This window comes from Chelonoidis abingdonii, chromosome 19 (assembly GCF_003597395.2).
Source record: "Chelonoidis abingdonii isolate Lonesome George chromosome 19, CheloAbing_2.0, whole genome shotgun sequence".
NCBI lineage: Eukaryota > Metazoa > Chordata > Testudines > Testudinidae > Chelonoidis > Chelonoidis abingdonii.
Window position 1 is genome coordinate 10,739,954 of NC_133787.1, and position 13,798 is coordinate 10,753,751.

Sequence of the window (13,798 nt, forward strand, 5' to 3'; positions counted from 1 at the left end):
TAAACCTGGAGTAGTAGTCAGCATTTCCTCAGCACCTCCTCCCTCAACCTTCTCCTTCAGTGAAATGGGTTCTGAAGTCCAAGATGGTGAGCTGTTGCTGAACTCAGAATGGCTTCTTTTTCCCTCTGTAGTCACCTCACTGTCAGTACTTATCTCAGTGTGTATATAAAATAAAGCTGTATTCTATCAGAAAAAATCTCATTTTTATTTCCTGTTATTCACAATTTGAGATGTATTTAATGTAGTGATTAAAAAAAAGTATTAAACCCTTCAGTATGCTAGACTTCAACAGGAGTCTTTGATCTATGGAGCCTACAGAGATGAATCATCAAAAGATTGACTGCCTTAAGATGTAACTTAATTTACATTTATCAATTCTGAAAAAAATATAAACAGGTTAAAAATCTAATCTTACAGCCTTGGTAACTGTTTTTATATTTTTAAAGAAAAATGCCTCTGACAATTTAATTATTTATCAAAATGCAGTTGAAGCAAAAATAAATCAATATTCCTCTTCAGATTTGTGACATAAGTTGCTTATGGAGAAAGTGTAAATGTGTTATAGCCAGAAACTTGTATTATGTAAAACATTTTAATGCAAACATTATTCACTGTTGTCTAGAGAGAACCAACCATGTTTTTCTAATAGGTTCTAAATTCTGTTGTCTTATAATTTAGTCACCTTGGAATCTTATTTAAATAATTGGATTATGGTTTCTTTTGCCTTTTAAAGCAGTTTAAAGTCAATAACTTCAAAAATAAATAGAATGTGATTTTCAGTTGTGTAGTTTACATTTCGAAATCTCTGAAGAAAATAAACAATTGCTAATTGAATAGTTTGCCATGGAACTTTACCAAGCTTTGGTAAGTATGTTTATTCAATAGAAGTCCTCATGCTATTCTCTGTAGTAATGGAACCAGAAGTTGTTTGGTAAGCAAGAGCAAGCAGTTAAAGGACAATTCCATTTCCAGTTATACCTTACAGTACCATGATGTGTGACTACAGAAAGTATATTCCTCAAATAGGTCATCACGCTTTGAATATATAAATTACTTTTTCTTTCTAAGTAGACATGAGGTTAGCATAACATTGAAGTGAGCTGGTATTTTTAAACAATAGGCTTGAATAGTTTGGTAGCGTCAAAATATTCCACAGTATGAAGACCAAGACTTTTGGCATACATATTGGCAAAGATTCAGAGTCAGATTCTGCCAGCTTAATAGTGTTAAGCATTACTGTACTCATCAGGTAGCTCCACTGAAGTCAGTGAAGCTATGAGTTGAGCATATTCTACTTCCTGTGTGTATGGAAGCAGAATCTGGTCTTCAGATAAAGATTTTTGGGAGAGTGTCTGTATCTTCCTTCATGTCTACAAAGTGCCTGATACAGGACTGAGGCTAAAATAATCATAAATACCAAGATCCTCTGGTAACTGGAGGGGGACGGAGAAGATGGAGATAATCAGTTATCTGCCATTATCCTTTTACTTTTAAGCCAAACTTGGAAAAAAGCAAGTAAGGATCAGCAATATTTTTATGAGATGAGTGAGAGGAAATCATAACTATCTGTTGAAGCTAACTTGCTGAAATCTGCTTGTGACTCTGAACACTGCACTAATTTTTGCATCTGAAGAATATCTAACTGGATTGCATTTGTTTGATCCCTATCTCTTTTATGAACATGAATAGGAAGGTATAAGGTTGAGTCTGATAACTTTTTCCATATTTCAAAAATGAGATTTTTAAAAATTCAGTTACACACTGTCACTTCAAAGTTTTTGGAGAGTTTTGTAGTTTTCTCAAAAACAAATAGCAACTTGGGAGTTTGCTACTAAGTTTCCACTTTTTATCAGAAAATACAGAAGTCTTGAGATTAGATCACCCAACCAAATTTAACTCTTTTGCTCTGGGTTTACTATTCCAGTCTTAAATTTGCAGGCAATGTACCTGTACTCTCTGCAGGCAGAGTATTGAAACCACAAAGGTTTGATTTTATAACTGGTTTCGCACTTGCATATGTTTGAGTCTAAGTGATACTCCTATCTAGGTTTGTATATGTAGACACTCTAGCTCTGTGTCTAATGACTAGTACAGGGGTTCTCAAACTTCATTGCACTGCGACTCCCTTCTGACAACAAAAATTACTACAGGCCCCAGGAGAGGGCACTGAAGCTTGAGCCCGCCCAAGCCCCGGGCCAAGGGGCAGGGGCTTTGGGGAAGAGGTGGAGCAGGGGCTGGAGCAGCATGCAGCTGCATAGGGCACCAGGGAATTTGGTGCCTCAAATTTCCTGGTGCCCTACGCAGCTGCGTACTTTGCGTATGGGTAGGGATGGCCCTGAGGCTACCACTGAATTTCTGATGGTCTAGTAAGTTGTATCCTTGATAGTCACTGTGGCAAATTGCCGGTACTGTTCTGCTAGGTCTCACGCTTTCTCTTCTCTGGGGTAGGTTCAGGGCGCTATTGCTTGCCTCTGAACCAGTTCTTAATCATTCCCCTAGTGTCCTTGGAGGAGGGGAGTGGAGAGGGAGGGACCTGGGCCCGCCCTCTACTCCAGGTCCCAACCCAGGGGCCCTGGGGTTGTGGTGAACCACTTGACTAGCGGTTTCTTCCCCTGGGTTACTTCTCTCTCATACCCGTCAGCTTGTGAAGGGCTTCTCGCCTCTCTTCTATACAAGCCTGGTGCCCCTTACCTAGGGTTTCTGTTGGGCTTCCCAATCCACCGCAGCACTCCTCCAAACCTTCTATTTCTCTCTGGACAAACTCTTCTCTTCTGCAATCTGCACTCTGCTCCAATCCAACCTTTCTCCTTCAACTACCACCCCCTGTCTGACTGAAGCAGGGGTTTATATCCCATCACTGGAGTCAGGTGCTCTAACTGGAGTCAGGTGCTCTAACTGGAGTCAGGTGCTCTAATTGGCCACAGCTGTTCTAGTTAATCTAAAGCAAACCTTCCTCCCTTGGCAGGGAATAAGGCCCCCTGCTAACACTCTTATGCTGCCCTCTGGCCATGCTGTATCACAGTCACCAAGACCTAAATAAAAAGACTGTTAAAACTTTATACAAGAGAGCCTCTTGTGTTGCAAAAATGTCATTATCTCCAAAACTATTCAGTTTAACCCAAACTTTTAAAATTAATTCTACTCTGGACTAAGACAAGATGTGTGAAATTTGAGGTAGAACTGTTGGGCAGGAGAAGGTTAAAACAAGGCCTAAAATTAGTGGATGCTAGCTTCTAAATTGTCCCTTCTTATTGAAACTAGAGGTAGCTGTTGCTGCTGGCTAGGACAAGTGTGTCACACACTCCTAGCTGACAGCTGTCAGTCACTAGTGCAGACATGAGTTCCCAATCTGCCCCTGGAATCTACATATGCAGTCAACACACACTGTAGACTGTAGGAAGTTGCCTTATCAGGTGAGTTCGGAAGGGACTCCTTGTAATTATGACATTAGAAGCTTTGCTGAGCTTGTCTTAGCCTGAGAAGCATGTGTCTGGACTTGTCTACACTACAGAGCCTTTGCTGGTATATCTATGCCAGCAGAGGCCCTTAGTGGAGATGCTGCAGAAGCTGACAGGAGTAGTTCTGCCAACATAGCTACACCACCTATAACGTTAGCTAAGATGATAGAAGCACTCTGCTGTGAGCATAGTTGTGTCTACACTGGGGGTATAGCTGTGTCAGGTAGGGTACATTGGTATAGGAGTGTGTGAAACCCAGGGACCTCTTGATGCGAACTGGCAGAGAGCACAGGGAGTTTTACAGGGATGTCCTGGCTCAGATATATGCATACTAATTCACCAAAGAGTGAGGTCTGTACTGAGAGACAGTAGCCTGCCAGTTGTCATAATTGTGATGTGTATATAAGGCTGATATTTAAGAAGCTATGTGTATATACTGAAAACTCTGTTCTTAAGGAAGGGCAGATGACCAGGAGGTGATGTGCCTTGGACCAGTTCCTTTCAGGCAGGGGGTAACAGATGCTTATTTCCCTGTCTAGTCATTGTGTATTGTCTACTTCACAGTGGTGGTCTATTTGCATATTGAGCCTGATGCTAATCAAAAGGCTGTGAAATTGACAAAAGAGGGAGGCCACAGGAAAAAAAAAATCAGCAATGTGTGTCCAGTTGGACAAAGGACTGTGCTGACATATCTGAGGGTACCAACAGGCATTCTGCATCTTCCACTGACAGGGCGACTTGTCTCATAAACAGAAGATCACAGACAAGCCTGGCTGCAAAATGCTGAAAGGACTTTGAGTGAGCGTTATTCTGTAAGACAGGGCAGCACCTAGTTAAGTAAGTCTAGGTTCTAGAATGTGTGTTATGATTTTATTTTATATGTAACCATTTGTTTCCAATATTTTTACTTGCTATTACTTGAATCCCTATACTTTGTTAAATAACTTTTTTACTCATCTTCACTATGAACATCTCTAAACAGTGTGTGTTAAGTGAAGTGATGATCTGAGGTGTAACTGGTAAGCTGGCACATACTACTCTGCTGGGAACAGCAGATCTGTGAATACTGTGAGTATTCAGTGGCCAGAAGCTGGACACTCCAGGGAGCTGCTCGTGACTAGGAGTGTGCCTATTGCTAACCTGTAGAAAGAGAGCGGGGCCTGCGCAGGCCTAGAGGGGAGTGCTTGTGTTGCCTGTGGACAGTGGAGTTGGGGAGCTGATCCCCTGGCAGGCACAGCAAGGCTTCCTCATGCTAAGGACAGGTGGCATGGACGTGCCTCTCAATCCTGGGTACCTTGGGAAGCGTTATAGTGTGATTTCCCCGTCCCCCTTCTAACTGACATAGCTATGCTGGCAAAACTTCATAGTTTAGAGAGAGCCTGGAGTGTCAGTTCCTTTTGATGGGAACTGGGTGAGTGCCTAGGTCAGCTGGTCACGTCCAAATCAAAGGACTTTTTAAGGACTTACACAGGCCGAAATTGGCAAACCTCAGCACAGAGCCTTGGATATAGGGTGACCAGATGTCCCTATTTCATAGGGACATTCCTGATATTTGGGGCATTTTCTTTTATAGGCACCTATTAGCCCCAACCCCTGTCCTGATTTTTCACAGTTGCTGTCTGGTCACCCTACTTGCATAACAAACTGTTATCACACAGTATATCTCCCTAAGACTGATTGCTTGTTCACACCCGTAACAAAAAAAAGTACCATGTGGTGATGCCTGTCTTAATGCTAAGAGATATTTCATGCTTCAGAATGTGAGCTGTTTACGTGTGGGGCTGAGAAAGGAATTTCTCTGAACTGTTTTCCTATCCCACATGTACAGAGTTGGTTTTTTTGGATGTATTAGGTATTTCCCATTAATAGAGGCAAGGTAGTAGACTAATGCTCTGTTCCGGTATGGCAAATCTTTTGAAAATTACTTTGCATTGTACATTAGAAAATTACTCTACAAATGTATTTGATTCCTGTTTCATAGAGGAAATGGGATCAGTTTACATGGTCTTACTCAGGCCATTGGAAGCAAGCAAAAACCAGATAAAATGAGATCATTTTGGTGTTGTGGTTTAGAACATGTCTAAAATGTGCAGATTGCTCAGGGAGAGTTGTTATGCTGAAAGTGATTTTGGTCCACTGATGCATCTAACAGAGCAATGCAGTACTCCCAGTGAGAGTATAACAAATGCATGAAACTGTCTCTCTGCAGCAGCCAAATCTAACTATTGATGGAGGTTAAAATAGGATGTCCTTGCAGTGAACTTGACTGTAAACCTCTAAGCTTTTGGTTACTATTGGGGAAGTGTGCAGTGTTTGAGAGAGGGTTGAGGTGGGACCAGAAGTGTGGCTAGCCATTGGACGAGGGGAAGAATACAGTTCAGAGGCCCATTTATAACTTACACAATCAGTAATTCTTAACTTCTGCATGCTCTTTCAAGCGGCTGGAGCAAATGCTGTATACATGAAGAAGAAAGTGATCCAGATGTGGTTTTGCCATACCCTCCTAATTTTGCAGAAGGCGAGCATCACGTGCTATTTCTGGCTGATTGTGCTAGATATTTCTGATGACGTCGGAAGTGTAGCCACCCCTAAATGCTAATACTGTGATGAAACGTAAACTTTCAGCCTATTGTTGATGCACTAATCTTCTGAACGAGGTCCAGGGAGAAGGGGAGGGAATGATTTTTTCCGCTTTCGGTTGGAGGAACCCAGGTAGGGGGTAAGAGTGTTGGAAAAGAGTGATGAAAGACTCGAAGGACTGAAGAGGGTAAAAGAATTTGTCACTTGTTGGGTTCATACTTAATCTAATTTACATAAAATTAAAACAATCAATCACATGATTTTTATAGATAAAACGTGCACAGACATCTCTACAGAAAGCGTTAGAAATATTCCCAGATATATTAAAAATGAACCTATATCCCATTAAGCGGATATTTCTGACAGTAGCATGTTGCAGCTACAAGGGAAACACAAAATCTGTTTGTTGCATTTGCAGTTGCAGACCCTGAAGCTTCAAGCAGCAAAGGTACAGTTAAAAAAATGATCTACTAGCTCATTTTTAAAACTTCCAATCTACCAGAGCATCCCTAGAAGATAAATAATCAAGACAATTTAAGTACTGCCTGAGACAAAGCTATAACAACTGCCTGAGAAAACAACAATCTCTTACAGTGTGGTCCAAAATCTTGAGGAAGTAGGTGTGGCAGTATTTTTATTACAATTACCCTTCACCACTGCAGACTGTCTGAAAACTGGCTTAAATAACAAGTGTGATGAGTGGATGGTTCTTTGAGACTAGTCTCCAGTAGACACTTTCCTATATTTAATAAGTCAAGAAACATCTCATTTCAGCTTGACACTCTGTTGCCAGGCCGGGTGTTCTTATGGAGTCTTGGGATATTTTGTCTTCGTGTAAAGCCCAGCTCCTGTAGAGGTGTGATTATGTGAGAATCTTTCACATTTAAAAAAAAAAAAAAAAAAAGAACATTTCTAGTCCTCCAGGTGGTGGTAGAAATCTTGTAAACATAGACCTTGGAAACTCAAAACCCAGAAGCAAATAAAACTGATTTTGAAGCCAGAGATTTTAAACAATAATCTCGTACTGTTTTTTAGGCATGACCTGTCATAAATAGATAGGTAAGGTAAGGGTTAAGTTTCTTTTACCTGGAAAGGGCAACCAAACACCTGACCAGAGGACCATCAGAGAATGGATTGTTTAAGTCAGGGCGGGAATTGGATATCGGGTCTTTTTTGTTTTCTCGCTGGGGTAAAACAAGGTTTCCTCCTAACTCCTTCTTATTTCAAGTATTATACCAAAGTCTGTGAGTAACAAAGGAATCCCAAAGCAATTCGCTATGAGGAGCTGTGGTTGTACGAATAGATGTGGATGGCTGTGTCTTTTGTTTTTCTCGGCTGTGAGTTAACAAGCTTCCTCCAACTGCATTTATCTCCAAGTCTCCTACACATCTGTGAGTACAAAGGAACACCCCAAGCAATTCGGCATATGAGGACTTGGGTGTATTTACATTAGTGATTGGTTGGATGGTTAAATCGGGCTATCTTTTAAATACAGACTGTTTCTTCATATTTTCTTATAAGCAAGAGCCTAGTATAGATTTCTTAATGCAAGATTATTAAGTTTTATATTTCCTTTTTCTTATAAACTTTAATTTAAACTTGTGGACTTTCTTTTCCTAGTGAGGCGAGCAGAGGGGGAGGGAAAAGCCCAAACTCTCTGTTCTCGACTTCCTAATATTGTCCAGGGCCGGGAAGGCCATAGGACAAAGGGAGGGGAATTTTCTGTGTGAGCTGATAGGTAAATACCTAGCCTCGGGGAACTAGATTGCTCTCCGGTTGTATTCAAGGAGTGAAGCGTAGCATTGCACCGGCTAACCAGGAAGGGGGAAGCTGGGAGAGGAGGGAGCGAGAGACCACGGACGCTGGTCTTGGGTTCCCCAAAGGAAGGTGGGGCACCAGAGGAAAAAGGGGAGGATCCGGCCCTAATATAGTCCGAACTGTGGCAGCAAAAATATCCAAGCTGGTAGTGAGCTTGGGGGAGTTTCAGGTAAGCCCCCAAATTTAGGACGCAAAAGTCCAGGTTTGGGACAGGTCCAGATTGTGGACGCTAAAGTCCAGGTCTGGGACTGGAGGCTAAATTATCACATGACCAATGAGCATTGAATGGTTGAGGTTTGTAATAATGTAGTCAGCTCAGGAGAGCCCAATTAAAGGAGTCCAGAAGCTGTTGCTGGTTAAGTTTTCAGTACATTGACAGAACCATAAAAAGGAACATGCCCAGCTCCTGTGCTTGCTTCAAAACCACTGTAATTAAACTAGCCCATTTAAAAGATGATTTGGGGAACTTGTATGCTAACAAATTACAGGAAACCTACCTGGCATTACCATCCTCATTTAGGAGAGCTCTAAAATGACTTATTCAACCATTCTGACTTAAATTATTACACTCCTCCCCGCTCCCCTCAAGTGGTGATTTACTTGTGGTCTTGATTGTGTACAGCTTAGAAATTAGGAGGCCCTGTTAAATGGGCTAGCTCCACTGACTACACCAACTTCTCGGGTTGTAAGAGCCCTGGGGTCTTGAAACACAGTTCCAATTTAATGAACGTCTGACAACTAATGGTTAAAATACAGCTTTGAATGTATGCCTCTGGAGAGCAGGCTATACTTTGGTTACATCAGAACTAAAGTATTTTACCTCCAGACATTGAGGGGCTTCAAAGACCCTAGCCCTGCATGGTTTTTATCCAAGGCTATTTAAACTCATACAGGGTCAACGGTCATGACAGCCTGAATCTTTTGCATTTTTGGTGGCAGCAAGCAGGGTGCTGCTCCTTCATGGCTACGTATCAGATAAAATGTTGCCATTCACACAGTTCTAAACAGATAATAGTTGCTTTGTTTTTAAAACACTTCAAATGATCAAGCTCTATAGCCAAGTAACCATGTAAAAACACTGTTGTGTGGCGCCCTCAGTAAATAGTTCAATATAGACGGATGGGACTCTGTTTTTGTAGCCTTCATTCTCCACCTCAAAATGAACTACAACTTTTCTATGGCTTTTCAGAAATGCTAGTTAACTATTTCTGCAGGACTTGGGATATAATGGTAATAGACTTGTTAATGTCTCTTTACTTGAAGGCTTCCAAAAAAGTCTTATGTACTGTGTGTGTATTGTAAACAAATCTGGTAGTACTGCTCTTAAAGTTGCTCAACACTTCTTATAAAGAAAGCCCTGTCTTCAGTTGTTCATATCTTTGCCAAACTTCACCAATTTGGGCTGAAATTTTCCATGCTGACTGCCTGCCTCAGTTGGAATTTTTCTGAAAGTTTCAGCCAAAACAGTTAAGCTGTTTGTGAGAATGAAGCTAGTGACAAAATGTTGTGCCCATATTAAAAAAAATCAGATGACATTTTCTTTGAAAAGGCTCTAGTGCCCCCAAAGCTTTAGAGCAGTGATTTGAACTTGCTGGAGGGGTGGTTTTTGTGCCATGAATGTGCCCTGTGCTATCCCCTTGAAAATATGCCCATTTTTTTTTAAACCTTTAGAAAAAAAATTTTTTTTTAAACACATGCTCATCTTTTACACCTGCACTTCTTAGATTTTTAGCAGCCGCATTCCCTGAAGATTCTGTCTGCATTGGGCATACCTTGAGCTAAACAGGACTTTCCCTGCAATTGAGCTGTTACAGGCTCTACTGGGTCTGGAAACCTGAACTGGCAGCAGAGAGGCTCTCTCCTGTGCTCTCAACTTGAATGCAAAGGAGACAAGTTAGATCTAAGGTGGGTGGGAGTAGATTGGAGTGGAAACTGCGACTGGAGGGTGGTGGGCTAGGAGAGGGAAAATTGGATGGGGAGTGGAGATGTGGGGAGATGGGCTGAGAATCAATGAAGTGGAAGGGAAGACGGCTCTGACTAGAAGTTGGAGTAGAGGTGGAGAACTGGTACTGGCTGGGTAAAGAGAGTGGGATAAAGAGCTGAGGGTGATGGGAGATTAGGACTGGGAGCCAGTGGGGATATGTTTGTGTTTCAACTGGAGGCCAGAGTTGTGGGGAGAGATGGATAGTGTGAGGAGTTGGGAGTGATGGTGGCGACATTAGAAATAGCTGGGGCAGAGAAGAGATGGGGCTGGGACAGGCACTGGTTGGAGGGCTCAAGGCAGAAGGTGGTTGTGGAGGTGTGAAAAGACAGAAGAGTTTGAGTCTATTAGAGCACACTCCCTTCCAGAGCCTGGAATGGAACTCAAGATTCTTGCCGGCAAATCTGTGAAACCAGCTGGCAAAGTTTATCATCAACTTTTAATGCTGGTCCACATAAAGGATGACAACATACTACTGCTACCAGTAATGCCATTAGCTCAAGTGGCAGAGGTCTGTATGCTGGATCTGAAGGTTCCAGTGTTCCCGATGAACTATGTGGCTGTTCATATGATGGCACCTGTTGAACTCTAGACTTAATTCCGGTAGAAAAGGGCCGCCCAATCAGTTAATTTTAGTGGATAAAACAAACTGCTTTGCCTATATCTGAATATTTTTTTGCTAGTTGTTTTGCTTTTACTAACCAAAACAAGTGGACACACAATGTCTCTCTACTTTCCAGCAAACCAGCTGCACTTTTTTCCAAACCCTTCCCCCGATGAGAATGGTGCTGAAATAACAAGATATGAACTGATTCTTTTTGCTGTAACAATTATCCAGCTAAACATGTTGAATGTTTAAACACCCTTGAAAGCATGTGATGCTGCACACAGATAGGAGCCTTCTATTTAGCTTGCCAACTACTTATCCAATTGGGTTTATTTTTGTAATTTTTGTGAAACGCATCCAGGTTTCATAATATCAAAACCGATACCTTCACTTATGTAGTGCTAATTCAGCAGAGGCTAACCCAGTTGATTTAAATTGATTTAACCACAGTTGAATTAGTTGTAAGATCTAATTTTGAAGAAATGTTTTCAACCTCTCAATCTTCTGCTTTTTCTTACAAATTCAACACACAATTCCCTCTTTTAACTTGTAGGATATGTCTTTGATATTCTTTCACTTTCTTTAATAGTTTAGTTTTTTAAAATTAGTGACTAGAACAGTGGTTCCCAAACTTGTTCTGCCGCTTGTGCAGGGAAAGCCCCGGTGGGCTGGGCCGGTTTGTTTACCTGCCGTGTCCGCAGGTTTGGTTGATCGTGGCTCCCAGTACTGGCTGCCGCTTCCAGCAGCTCCCATTGGCCTGGAGCCGTGACTGGACTAGAATATCTTTTAGGTTATATTTGGTTTTTTTTGGGACATGAACCTGTAAACACCTATGCCTTGTGTATTGGACCTGTGAAACACATGGAATGCAGTTCAGAGTGCTAAAGAAAAAATATGAATTTAAGAAATGCTGATCACCTACAGCTCCAGTGGTAGCTGCAGAGGCTGAGAATTTCTGAAAACCTGAACCATTGCTCTGTTGTGCAGAATATCACATCATTTTGTGCTGCAGTGCGCTTAAAAAGTTTTAATACAGAAACTGTTTTGAAACTTTCTTAGGTCCTCTGTGCTGTGATACATTTTCTTTCACGTTGTATAGTATATAAAAGCTGTGAATTATTTTTTTGTACAGCATCCAAATGTGCTCTTAAGATTAGACTCTTAAGAAGAGTCTTTATCCCAAAAAGCCTGTAATTTTATATAAACAAAAACAACATGAGGGGGAAGGGATTAGTGCAGCAGTGGGCAACTTGCGGCCTGCACGCAGCCCGTCAGGGTAATCTGCTGGCAGGCCGCGAGACAGTTTGTTTACGTTCCCGGCCAGTGGGAGTTGTGGGAAGCAGTGGCCAGCATGTTCCTGCAGCCTGTGCCGCTTCCCACAGCTCCCATTCACCGGGAACGGTGAACTGCGGCCACTGGGAGCTGCAGGTGGCCATGTGTGCAGATGGTCAATGCAAGCAAATTGTCCTGCGGTCTGCCAGTGGATTACCCTGATGGGCCGCAGGTTGCCCACCACTAGTTTGGTGCAACTGAAAAAGTGCATATTTACTTACAGAATTAGAGTTTGCAATAAAATAGAAGGAAAATACTCATTAGTTGACATGGTATTATCTTAACTAGCCTGCAACAGTGCTTACTAAATATTTTTTGAATCAGCCCAATTAGATTATTTAATTTGTTTGTGTACTTATTGCTTAAGCAGAAAATCGTCTTACAAATCAGCAGTATTCTCTAACTGTGAATGCTCTCAGGAATTGTCTTTTCTGATTTATCATAATATACTTAAAAAAAAAAAGTCAAAAGGAAACTGTCAAGGTTATTAGGCCCAAGACATCATCTTGGCAGTGGTCCCACCTGTAAGCTTCCCCTTGAGGCAGTTTTGTATCACTCCTTGTCTTTTTTAAAACAGATTACTTCCAACACTGAAAGCAATATCAATGACTGTTTCAATTTCTCTGCGTCATGGTAAATCAAACATAACCAACACAGTTATGCCATTTTAAAATTATATGCTGAACAAAAATTGGGATTTTAAAAATTGAATAGAACAGGTTATTAAAATTGAATAGAACAGTCTTCCTTGGGGAGTTGAGATGCTCCTCAGATTTTACTTCCATTCCAAACTTACCAAAAACTCCTACTTTATTCTCTCCGCAGGTCATGGCAACCATAAAGAAAACAGTCCTTTTCTCAACAGTTCGGAAGCTGGCAAGGGAAGTGATTATTATGACAGAAACTTGGCCTTGTTTGAGGTAAACTTCAATTTTGCTTTCCAGAGCACTGGGCATGAGCATCCTTGGTCTTGAGGTCTTTATCTCTTTCTTCTGTGGAGGGAGGGGTTGGAGACTTTCAAAGCTACAACTGGCAAGTAGATGCCTAATTCCCATCTAAAGTCAAGCAGTCAGACACCTAAATGCCATTTTTGCCTTTTAAAGTGTTGGGTGGCCTTTGGTAGGTCACACCTGTTAATGTACTCTTACAATGCCACTGTCCAAGGCAGTGTCTGTGGGCAGTTGTTCGCCGGTGATGTGTGGTGTAGAAAGCAGAAGAAACAGTTGGAATCCCAGGTGCCATGCACTCACATGTAACTGCGCCTACTTCAGCCTCTCTGCTGCCAGGACCTAGTGCCCGAAGGTTAAAGATTGGGAATGTGGGTTCCAGAGATTGGGAACAAGGAATGACATGAGCTACAGATTAGGGATGGTGGGCAAAAATAGCATGTTTGGGCTCTGATGCCCAGGAGGCTCTAAAGAACCCAGAAGATCAGGTTCAATAAAGCAGCACCACACTGACCCAATCTACCAGCATCTGCCATTATTTGCTTTTGCCAGCTAGCTGGATGGTGGCTTCTCCCATGCCCAACTCCTTTTCTTGGCTTGCGGTTAGTTTTTGCATCATACCATGTATGATAGCAACCAGTTACTGAGCTACAGGATCAGGAATGGACAACAATGATAAATAAGTCTGGGATAAAACTCCAGTCATACTGTGAAACCCTTTCCTGCTTGGCCGCTGCTTGTATCATGTGTCTAGCTGAGGAATATGCCTCTTCACCCTTTAGCAAGTTTGACATGCTGAGAGTGTTTTGAGGTTCACACAGAACAGAGGAGGAGTAACTTCATACCAGTACCACTTGTTTGTCTGCAGATTGGTTGCTCAGGCTTGGCTTTTTTGTTTTGTTTTTGTTTTGTGTGGCTGGGTTAGCAGGGCATTGATTTACATGGGGAAGGGCATAATTTTGTAATGGAAAGCTCTATAAATGAAGGCCAGAATTTTCAGAATTAAGTGCCTAAAGTTGGTTATTTAGGAGACCGAATTTTCAGTGGTCCTGAGCACCTGCAGTTCCTATCAACT

General features: G+C 41.8%; 1 protein-coding gene across 3 annotated transcripts in view; it reads left to right on the forward strand.

Moving 5' to 3' along the window:
• The window catches only part of SLC12A4 (solute carrier family 12 member 4), a 104,504-nt gene that overhangs the window by 47,334 nt on the left and 43,372 nt on the right, over positions 1 to 13,798 (forward strand). For all 3 annotated transcript variants that reach the window (XM_032773514.2, XM_032773513.2, XM_032773518.2), the window contains exon 2: positions 12,602 to 12,696. In XM_032773514.2, coding sequence (XP_032629405.1) covers positions 12,602 to 12,696 — 95 coding nt within the window. The remainder of the gene's footprint in view (positions 1 to 12,601; positions 12,697 to 13,798) is intronic.